The sequence below is a fragment of the Sinocyclocheilus grahami genome, unplaced genomic scaffold (genome assembly GCF_001515645.1).
Source record: "Sinocyclocheilus grahami isolate Dianchi unplaced genomic scaffold, SAMN03320097.WGS_v1.1 scaffold259.1, whole genome shotgun sequence".
Taxonomy (NCBI): Eukaryota; Metazoa; Chordata; class Actinopteri; order Cypriniformes; family Cyprinidae; genus Sinocyclocheilus; species Sinocyclocheilus grahami.
In genome coordinates, this window is record NW_015505438.1 from 1,829,594 (window position 1) to 1,839,884 (window position 10,291).

At 37.4% G+C, this 10,291-nt stretch overlaps 2 protein-coding genes across 3 annotated transcripts; both read right to left on the bottom strand.

Moving 5' to 3' along the window:
* Nucleotides 1-1,789: 1,789 nt before the first annotated feature.
* Nucleotides 1,790-6,477, bottom strand: LOC107598996 (insulin-like growth factor II). 2 transcript variants are annotated; one of them, XM_016290481.1, is made up of 4 exons: nucleotides 5,591-6,477; nucleotides 4,630-4,777; nucleotides 3,282-3,442; nucleotides 1,790-2,517 (listed from the first exon to the last, which is right to left on the bottom strand). In XM_016290481.1, exons 1-4 carry the CDS (start codon nucleotides 5,798-5,800, stop codon nucleotides 2,299-2,301), a joined length of 738 nt encoding a protein of 245 aa, XP_016145967.1. In that variant the 5' UTR covers nucleotides 5,801-6,477; the 3' UTR covers nucleotides 1,790-2,298. The 2 variants fall into 2 exon arrangements, with proteins under 2 accessions (XP_016145967.1, XP_016145966.1); XM_016290480.1 differs by having other exon boundaries at nucleotides 4,630-4,780.
* A 215-nt stretch (nucleotides 6,478-6,692) lies between these two features.
* On the bottom strand, nucleotides 6,693-9,975 carry LOC107599055 (uncharacterized). Its single transcript, XM_016290539.1, has 4 exons — nucleotides 9,814-9,975; nucleotides 8,761-9,370; nucleotides 7,728-7,847; nucleotides 6,693-7,185 (listed from the first exon to the last, which is right to left on the bottom strand). The coding sequence occupies exons 2-4, from the start codon at nucleotides 9,343-9,345 to the stop codon at nucleotides 6,835-6,837; spliced, it is 1,056 nt and encodes a 351-aa protein (XP_016146025.1). The 5' UTR covers nucleotides 9,346-9,370; nucleotides 9,814-9,975; the 3' UTR covers nucleotides 6,693-6,834.
* Between the last annotated feature and the right edge of the window lie 316 nt (nucleotides 9,976-10,291).

Genomic DNA, 10,291 nt, shown 5'->3' on the forward strand with positions numbered 1-10,291 from the left:
GCATAGATAAGATCCCTGAAGTTGCAAAGACTAAAGTCTCAAAACCAAAGAGATATTCTTTATCAAAGTTAAGACTCTGCCACGCCCCCCTAAAACGGCTCGTTCTAACACGCCCCCACATATCTACCTCACTATGTGGAAATATTAGCATAATGCCGCCCAAATGTGCGCACAAAGAAAGAAGGCGTGGTTTCAGTAACGCAGTTAGTGTTGAAGCAGCATGTCAGGGAGACGCTGTGTGTTTCTAGGCGAAAGCAAAAGCACTTTATTTGGCCTTCCGAAAGTAGATGCATTTAGGAATCTTTAAGATTACTTACAACAGAACAGCAATGCATTTTATGTGTGTGTGTGTGTGTGAGTGAGAGAGAGAGAGAACGAGAGAGAGAGGGAGGGAGGGTCACACATCACAGTGGAGGCAGCTGTCTTAACCGTGGCTTGTGTAATGCAAACACATACCAGCTTCATCACTGTGTCTGTCACGCGACTCTGTTCCCCTTTCGGGCTCTGTCTTTACATTTATTTTGAAAGATGAAGCTGGCGATTATGGTAAGAGCGTTACGTTTCCGACGAGTGCTTGAGGTGTTCGGCCAATCACAATGCACTGGGTCACCTGGCCAATCAGAGCAGACTGCGCTTGTCGGAAGGAGGGACTTTGCAGAAAACGAAGCGTTTGAGAGAGGGGGGGGGCATAGAAGACCTACAATAATGTACAGTATTTGAAAAATAATGTGTTTTTTGAACATTAAAGCATGTCAACATATTCTGTTACACCAAATACACCAAATAATGATCTTTAAAAAAAGCATCATATGACCCCTTTAATATATTCTATTCAATAACATTGTTAACTGTTTATTTATAACATCTGCTGCTTTGCTTCTGTGAAAATGAATAGAGACATCAGCCTTAAACTTTGTTTTTGTTATTTACATCAGTTATATTTGTATAAAATAGGCCTACACTATATACTATTTTTGTTTCAGTACATTAATGCAGTACATTAATGGCACATTTGAGCAGAATTAGTAAACGGTGTAAATATAAAGAAATGCCAAATCACATGCAGCTTTTTTTCAGACCGGAGACCATAGTCGTGTAATAATTTATTATGATATGAAACGTAAAATTTTTCTTTCAATAATGTTTTTTTTAAGTTTTGCAAGAATTTCGTGATACTAAACTTATTAGCTGTCATAGCAAGTGATTTTAAAAGTAGGATGGCTCACTTTGTAAAAGATGACTGAAAATTTTACTTGAATTTGTAGTTTATTTTTACTTTCGGAAACCCAATTGTTTTATAATTACTACTACTATTATTATTATTATTATTATTATTTCTGTTGTTCCTAGAAGTAATCATTTTGATAATAGTCAATGGAATATAACCACACACACATTGTTTGTCCACAGAATAATTACACATTATTAAATAAAAAGTGTCCGCGCACGAACCTCTACCTCTGCCAGCAGGACCTCAATTTCAGACTCCGTAAAGTTCTTTTTTTTCTTCTTCTTTGTGCTCGTTCTCAAGCATAGAAATTTGGATATTGGCGTGTGCTCTTTTATATGGTAATGATATTAATTAGGGGGCGTTTTCAAGATCATTTGCGATTTATAAATGTCACATCTGTTAGACAATTTTGAGAAATGATCGTAGAACAAATTTAGGGCGGTTTATACGCAACATTTGATAAATGAGGCCCCTGGAATCTGTCTTTATGCATCGTTTAAAATAGAGCTGATCGGAGTATGTCAGAATATCATGGCCATTAAAATGAACAGCATGGTATCCTCACAGTTTTCTTTTATGTAAAATTCTTTACAACTCTGCTTTAGATACATATTTTACAAGTACCAGAAAACACTAATCTTATAGAACATAAATTAAACATAAAAAACATAAGAAAATAGATTCACTAACATCAGCAATCTTTCATTAAAAAACGTCACATTTACATTCAAAATGACTTACCTCAGCCATCATACAAACACATTCAACTTTAACTTGCTTTGAACTTGTTTACCCAAAGACAGAGGGTAGCTGAAAACAAAACTGAATGGAAAAATACAATTCATCTTGTATTCAGCATATTCTTAATGACGCTAGTACAGCCCGTGACCATTCAGGTACACCCTGCTCTTCACTATTTTATGGCATGAGTGGCTTTGGCATCTTGTCCTCTAGTTTCTCTTACATGGTGCTCAGTTTATATATCTGCCAGGACAGAAAAGTTTTTTTTTTTTTTAAGTGAAGGAAGGTGATTCATAGTGTCCACACAGATCCAAAAGGAGCCAGGACTATCGGATGTGGGGGAGAAATGTTGGTCCTGATGGCATTCTCTCAGTGGAAGGTTGCTGTAGTGTTGAGGAGGGTTGGTTGGTTAGTAAAACTGAATCTCTGGAGTTCCTCCGGTAAAGCGTCCGCTCTCTGAGTCTTTGAGAAGCAGCGTCCGCATCTCTGTTCATCTCTGCATGCTTCTGGTATCGCCGCTGAAACACCAGCCAAAACTGATCTTCCTGCAACAAACAGAGAACGACAGTGTGTAGAATTTAAGCAATTTGCTGGGTTTCAAAGTTGCAAGGTTTTGTTTGCTCAAATTGGCAGTATTATTACGTGAGACTCATAAAACACAAAAGGTTAATTTCTGAACAATATCCCGAACCCTTTTTAAACATAACAAATGTGAATAAGAACTAGTTAAGTTGCGAAGTCATATGTGAGGAATAAACTGGAATTTGTGTCATTATTCACTGAAAATCTTGACATCCGCTCTAGATCATGTTCATGTGAGAAGCAATTCATGTTTGATTCATGAACTAATCATTCTTTTCAATCAATGAGTTGGTCCTATTCACTAAACTGGTCTGAAGATTTGTTCACTATTCGAACAGTGTTATTATTGTTAACTAAAACTATTAAAAACAGTTGTTAACTGAAATAAAGCTGAAATAAAATAAGTGTACATTTTTATTTAGTTTATATTGTAAGATGAAGAATTTAAATGAAAATTAGAAATGTTAGCAGCATGGGGGGCAACTATGTGAAATACTAAATTTGTGTGTACTATGTGAAGTAATAAAATTACTAAAACAAAAATAAAAAAGCACTTTTGCGTTTTGAAGCTCCCGCTCCCATTCATTGTGATTAAGTGAGTGAGTGACCAGTTTTACAGAAGAAAGTCAAATGTCATCATTTTTTGGGTGAACTTTTCCTCTATGCTTTACAAAGGCGAATCAGGTGAATGGGATTTGTATGTGTATCTGTGGAGTTGAAGTCTCACCGGAGTCTGCTGCAGAGATGCAGGGACGTCACGCCGCAGCCTCTTGGGTTTGGCACAATACGACTCCAAATGCTGGAGGTCACATGCACGCACACAACACTGCTCTACGATCCCTTTCCCACGAGAGCGGGGGCCGCCGCTACGGGCTGCTCCAGGTTTGCCTAACCCCAACAGACACAAAGCAAAATACTTTTAATGCCAGTTACATTCATGTGAATTAGCTCTCTCTCGGCTTATTCCCTTTATCAGGGGTCGCCACAGCGGAGTGATCCGCACATTCATGTGAATTAGCTGCAACTATCAAACTGCCCATATGGTGTCATGCAAGAGAATTTATGCCTTGTATGCTCTAAAAATAAATTGAGCGCTTAATAAAACTACAACAATAATTGAATACATACAGAAGTTCAAAAAGTTTTTTTTAAAGAAATTATTACTTTTATTCAGTAAAGACTGATTAAATTGAAGTTTATAATCAGATTATATCAAAAATAATAAGAATATATCAAATAAATGCTGTTCTTTTTAACTTGGAATGATTTCTGAAGGATCATGTGACACTGAAGACTGGAGTAATGACTGCTGAAAATTCAGCTTTGCAGCACAGGAATAAATTACATTTAATAATATATTCAAGTAGAAAACAGTTCATTTAAATTGTAATAGTTGTTCACAGCATCACTGTTTTTACTGTATTTTTAATCAATTTAAAAAGTTTGAATGGTGTGTATATAGTTTATGTAGCCCAATGTTAGGAATTATTAAATTTTTTGTAAAATTGCTGAAATTAGATATTGTCACTAAGACCGTGTCATAATGTTCCTTTTGAGAAAAGGAGTGAGAGCGAATGAGAAAATGTGAGCGAAAAGTGTCAAGGTGGCCTTGGATACAGAACAGGGTGAAAGGGCCTCAGTTAGCAGAAATAAAAATGTTGATATCAACAACCGCAAATCAAGAGTACATGTTGGTGTGGTGACTTATATTGTCATTTATTAAATGTTTAATATAACTTCATACCACCTACAACAGCAGTCGGTTACTGTTTGCTATTGGTTGGTTGATCTGCATCAACTCCATAATGATAACAGCTTGACTTGATAACACGGTCTATATCTTCAGGGCAAGGCCACTTTTAATACACTGATATTAAGTGTTATGAATATGATATGGTGTTATGAGTGCGCTTAATGATTTAGAGACATGCAAATCACTGTGTCCACACCAAATGGTACACGATAAGTAACCATGTCAGGGTTTGTCCCGCTTTGACTCACACAATCAGCACATGCATCTTTTTGAAAATACAGGACTTTAGAAGTGTAAGATGACGTTTGTAGGTGACTCTCACCTCTGTAAAAGCCACGGTCTCCACACACAAACTCCAGGTCAGCAACTAGTTCTCGTCCACAGCGTGGTTTGGCAGCCTCGCCGGCATCTGGCAGGATCAGGATGCAGTACAGGGAATAGAGGACACACACACTTCGCCAGCTGGGCACCTGCTTCACCAGAAACAAACAAACTCTCAGCCACCTGCATCTTATCAGACAGATACACTCCTTTTTGTCAAAGCAATGGATACAATTCTTGATGGATGATGCTCTGAATACGTTTTGTTTTGCAAACCTTACTGATTTGAAAGCATGTACGAAAAGTCCAGATGGCATTGCTACTATGCAAGATCCTTTGAATACATAGTTTCAATGTTGCCTTACACTCTTAAAAATAAAGGTTCCAGTGATTCTATAGAACCATTTTCATTCCCCAAAGAACCCGTCAACAAACACTGCTTTTTTCTGTAGAACTTTTTAATAAACTGAAGAACCTTCATCCACTAGAAATAACTTTTTGTGTAAGTGAAAGGTTCCATTGATGTTCAGGTTCTTCATCAGTTCCAAAAAAGAACTTTTATTTTAAGAGTGCACACAAAAAGCTGCCGACTCAGATGATGACCTTTTGCAAACTGTTATAACCTTTTGATATGATGGCGTGGATTGCAGATCTATATTTTTCTACATCCCACACGACAAATTGACGTCATAATAGCTCCCTGACATTGGAGGCAGTAATTGTTACTCACAAAAAGGTAATTTGACTCATCCATGGAAACTAGTCATTTAGCAAAAAATAAAGTTTTTTTTTTGGTCTAAATGCCCCAAGATGAGATAAAAAATCAGCATGAAGTGGTCTTTACTACCCTAATTCTACACCCAGATAACATGCAACAGGTGTAAGCGTCCTTAGCTTGAAAGCCTGATCCTGGTGCCTCCCATTTCAATAGTTTTTCTATGTAAGTGCATGTGGAGTCTTACCTTTAGGAATTCTCTACGCATCTGAAGGCGTCTGGCATGACAGGTAGGCATTCCGTCTGATGGCATGTCTTTTTTTTCAAGGTCTGGTCTCTCTAAAGAGCTACTGACGTTCTTACTCCGGTGTGCTCTTATAGGAGGACCAGGAGGGGACGGGCCAATGGCACACACACACACACACACACACACACACACACACGGACACGGACACATCCTACCCTTCCTCGACACACAGACAACTCCTAATCGCAAAGCTTGTCTTGTACTGGAGATGCATGAAACTACAAAAGAAATCTGATTAATAAACAACAATAAACCAAAACTGACACCCTCATGTCTATCATTTATAGCTCAGAATTTTCTGCAGCATGACATTGAAATCCATTCTAAGAGTGACGACAATGGAGGAAGAAGTTATCATGAGTATATCTCAGCAAGAAGCCAGTTAAGAGATTTCGGAGTGTGTAGGCTTCAGCTGAAATGATAAATGAAACAAAGATAGATGTAGGAACGCATTCAGCGCCAGTCAGAGAGAACACACTTACAGATAAAATAAAGACAAAACGTTATGTTAACAGTCAGACGTGTGGGTACATTATTAACTTGAGGTACGATGTACAGCAGAAATTAAATGACTAATGCTCAGTATGACATTAAACCTTTTATTTGAACTGAGAATTAATGTATAATAATTTCAATTCTAGAAGTTAAAATTAAATTAAAAATTAAATCCAAACTGATTTTGTGGTAACTGTGGTAACAAATTAATCACTGTATTTATTGCACAAACACATTATGTTCATAAATCTCTGCTTTGGCATAAATATTTTATTTAAATGACAATATTTGTGCTATTAAATTAACAAACCTACTCATCTTAAAGCGATAGTTCACCTAAAAAATTATTTTTTTTTATGAATAATTTAATTTGTCATCACATTTATGAATGTCTTTCTTGTCTGATGAACACAAAAGAAGATATTTTGAAGAATGTGGGTAACCACACAGTGGCTCGTATACTATGTAGGCCAACGGGGACCAGCAACTACCCACATTCTTCAAAATGATCTTCTTTTGTGTTCAGCAGAAGAAAGAAATTGATACAGATTTGGAATAACTTGAGGGTGAGTAAATTATGACCAAATTTTCATTTTTGGGTAAACTCTTCCTTTATGCTGTTCACATAAAATGATGCACTAGGAACTTGTATACCTCCTGAACAGACATCTTTGGCACAGTCTGCTCCTCTAAATCTGATCCGTTGGCTTTGCTTTAAAGACGCTGAGCGCGGCTTCCTTCTGCCTCAGCCGAGCTCGTAGGTGGTTGATTCTCTCCTCCTGGGCCAACTGTTCAAAATCAAATGCAAGACAGCTCTCAGCCCTGGGGAGCAATGCGCCCTCTAAACGCTCATTGTCATCCTCATGCGTCTCTCTTTCTCCTCCTGCTGCTGCTGCTTCAGGCTGTTCTGAGACGACAGAAGATGTGTGGATGATCTGAGGCTGCTGGAGGAAATTGGGCTGGGAACTAGACGTCTCCTGACCAGACTCCAGATCCTCAGGAGGTTTGGGTGGGCTACTCAGTGACCTGGACTCATCTTCCTGAGAATTCAAAGGCAAAATTAATTAATAAATATGAGATCACAAAGGTTTTGAAACAGCACTAATTACTTAATCCCTATTTAATACAGATTTAAAGGTACTGTAAAGGATTCAGAAAAATCTATGTCCTCCTGACCAAGTGGTCAAGGTTTGGCTGGTTAGCATAGACTAGTTAGTCCCTGCTGGTAGATGTCATAACTGCACTATCCTGAAAGTATATTTCTCCCTTCACAGCCATTCAAAAGTAGACATGTATTATAGAAAGCTTTTAAAAAACTATTGTTTCTTTCTGGCTTAGGTAATTGGCTCAAACATAAAGAATGCTAACAAAATAAAATGATTGAGAGGCAGAAAACCTTCAGTGGTTAGTTAAAAAAGACAGGACTGACAATGGTGACACTTATTTTAGTACTTAGGACATTTTATGCATGTCCATCCAGGAAATTGTTAAATCATTTACAGCACCTTTAATTGTATTAAAATATCATGTCCATCTTCAAAACGTATTTTACACAGAGTAAAATAAAAGACTAAAGCTTGACCTTTTGACACTCTTTGTCTGTACAGCATTGCTCAGGCATTTCTTCAGAGACTTTGTGCAGAAGTGGTGAAATCTGTATGTTAATGTCAAGATCTTTGACTGGAGTCTGAACATCCTGTCTCTGTGGATTGGAAAGAGACGTGCAAAAATCAGAAATTCGATAAAAATCTGTATCAAAACCTAGAGCAAACAATGCACAATATATCACAAAATGTCAAGTAAATCACTAGTTCTTTTTCTGAACATTTAAAGCAATTTAAAAATGATGTTATGCATGAATTTATCTGACAGATAATCCCTTTCAGATCATTTATGAAGTAGCGTAAACAGCTTTGAATTGTCATCATGATCATATTTAGACCCGCTTTCAAGATTCTCTGCAACATGACACTATAATAAATCTTAAGACTGATGATAAGAGAAAGAAGTTATTATGAGTATCTCTACAAAAGACAATGCTGTCTTTGTTCATTCAATTCAGTTTAATAACAGTGTCAGTGTTGCAAAGTTAGTGTCATTATCCAGCTTATTTGAGTTCAAATTTTGTTCTCATCTTACACTGTCAGTGCAGCTAAAAGGACAGTTCACCCAAAAATAAATATTCTGTCATCATTTACTCACCCTCAAGTTCTTCCAAGCCTGTATAAGTTTCTCTCTTCTGTCGAACACAAAAGTCTATATTTTGAAGAATGTTGGTAACCAAACAGTTGCAAGTAGCTACTGACTTATATAGAAAATACTATGGAAGTCAATGGCTACCGTCAACTGTTTGGTTACCAGCACTCTTCAAAATATTGACTTTTGTGTTCAACAGAGGGGGGAAAAAAATCACACAGATTCAACTCCATTAAGGTGAGTAAATGATGATAAAGAATTGCATTTTTGGGTGAACCATCTCTTTAAATCAATAATATTACTAAATATTAAGTGCAATTTAAATCCCAAATGAGAATCAAATCACATTTACACCTACTGGCATTTATACCTTTTTCAGCACAGACTGAAAACTATAATAAAAGAGGGAAATGTCCTACCTTGCTCTGTTGTGGTCTGGGTGAAGTGTCCAGAAGCGGTTGTGCCTGACAGCTAGGTGTATTTATTTGGTTCTGTTTACTAGGAGAAACAGGACACACACCTGAAGGTGCTGAGGGAGAGTTTTGTAATCTCACTCGCCTGCAATGTGACTTCCTCACTGAGAGGAAGATCTGGCCATTATACACAATAATAGCATTTTGCTGAACAGATCCCCTGATGCTGGGCAGAGAGGCAGCATCATTTTCCAGCCCTGAAAATTGTATTTTAGGCTTATGTGCTTTTAAAATATTTCTTAAGACCTTAAAGGCAGTGATGCTGGAACTCACAACAGGCAGTGAAAACTGGCCTGGAGTTATTTTGGAGAGCAGTGGCCTCTGGCTCAGTGGGACCGGTTCTCTGCTGTCCTTGCCCACAGCCACTTCTTTTTCCCGCAGCTCAACCGGACAGATCCACGTTACTGTCTGGGGCATCTGTTTCTCTGATCCATGGACACTGATCTTCCTGGCTGTGGAGCTGGACAGAGACTGCAGAGGCATGTTTTTGACACATGCTTCCTTGGGAATGTAAACCACAATGTTCTCCATGCAAGACACTCAGAAGAGTTTGAACCTGTAGGATTGGTTGAAGAAAGCCTTCATATTGTTGCAATCTGCTGTTTTATGTATGAGTATTTACTTTTCATTTGTGTATTTTCGTTTCCACTAAACACGTAACATGTGGAGGTGGCAAACTTAAACTAAACTTATCTTAGCATATAAAATACAGAAGTTAAATACAAGTGCCTTTAATAGAAAAGTTAAAATTGTAACTAGCCAACATCCTCCTAGTTATTTCAGTTTGTTGCTAACGTAACGCTACTAATATTATGTAAACAAACAAAATGATAGAGATGATTTTTAAAGACAATGCTGTATTAATGTATGGTATTTTGTCTGAAATTATTGTTACCAGGTTGAACTTCCTGGATTTATCGTTAAGAACGATCAACGAGCTGACAAACGTATACAGGAAATAAATACCAAACCAAACTAAAAACAAATGCTGTCATGTACCTAAAACAGGTCACTTGGCTCGAAGTATAAGCGGTACATTAATGTCTTCACACCAAAGACCACAATTTTAATTCACGCGGAGGTTTTCCACAAAAATAAACCAGTTTCTTTTGAACATATGCAGCCAGGTTCAACTCTTTGCACTCAGCGAGGACTTCCGGAAAAACCAACTTCCGGAGTTTGTTGTCAAAATAAAAGTCATCTAAGCCTAATGTAATTCGAAGTAGACGGCGGACAAAAAATCAAACAGTTGGTGATTTTTTAGTGAATAGTTCCATTATTATGCAGTTTACCAATGTATTAACTGGTTATTGTTGATAGCTGTTATTAACTACATTAATGTCCACACCAGTCCACGCTGTTTATCAAAAGGCTTTGATTTATCATAAGCATGCTCTGCTGTCAGCTGATGTTAAATGTTCCTGCTCTTTAAAGTCAGGTGGATTCTGGTTGGCTGTCAATGTTTTCATCTTTCATC

Excerpts from the sequence above, each read along its gene's own strand:
- LOC107598996 (XM_016290480.1), bottom strand. The coding sequence starts at position 5,800 with ATGTGTCCGTGTCCGTGTGTGTGTGTGTGTGTGTGTGTGTGTGTGTGT. Across the intron at positions 4,781-5,590 it reads TGCGTAGAGAATTCCTAAAG|CAGGTGCCCAGCTGGCGAAG; the intron begins GTAAGACTCCAC and ends TTTCTGGTGAAG. Across the intron at positions 3,443-4,629 it reads AGACCGTGGCTTTTACAGAG|GCAAACCTGGAGCAGCCCGT; the intron begins GTGAGAGTCACC and ends TGTTGGGGTTAG.
- LOC107599055 (XM_016290539.1), bottom strand. The coding sequence starts at position 9,345 with ATGGAGAACATTGTGGTTTACATTCCCAAGGAAGCATGTGTCAAAAAC. Across the intron at positions 7,848-8,760 it reads CCAGACCACAACAGAGCAAG|AGACAGGATGTTCAGACTCC; the intron begins GTAGGACATTTC and ends TCCAATCCACAG. Across the intron at positions 7,186-7,727 it reads CAGACAAAGAGTGTCAAAAG|GAAGATGAGTCCAGGTCACT; the intron begins GTCAAGCTTTAG and ends TTGAATTCTCAG.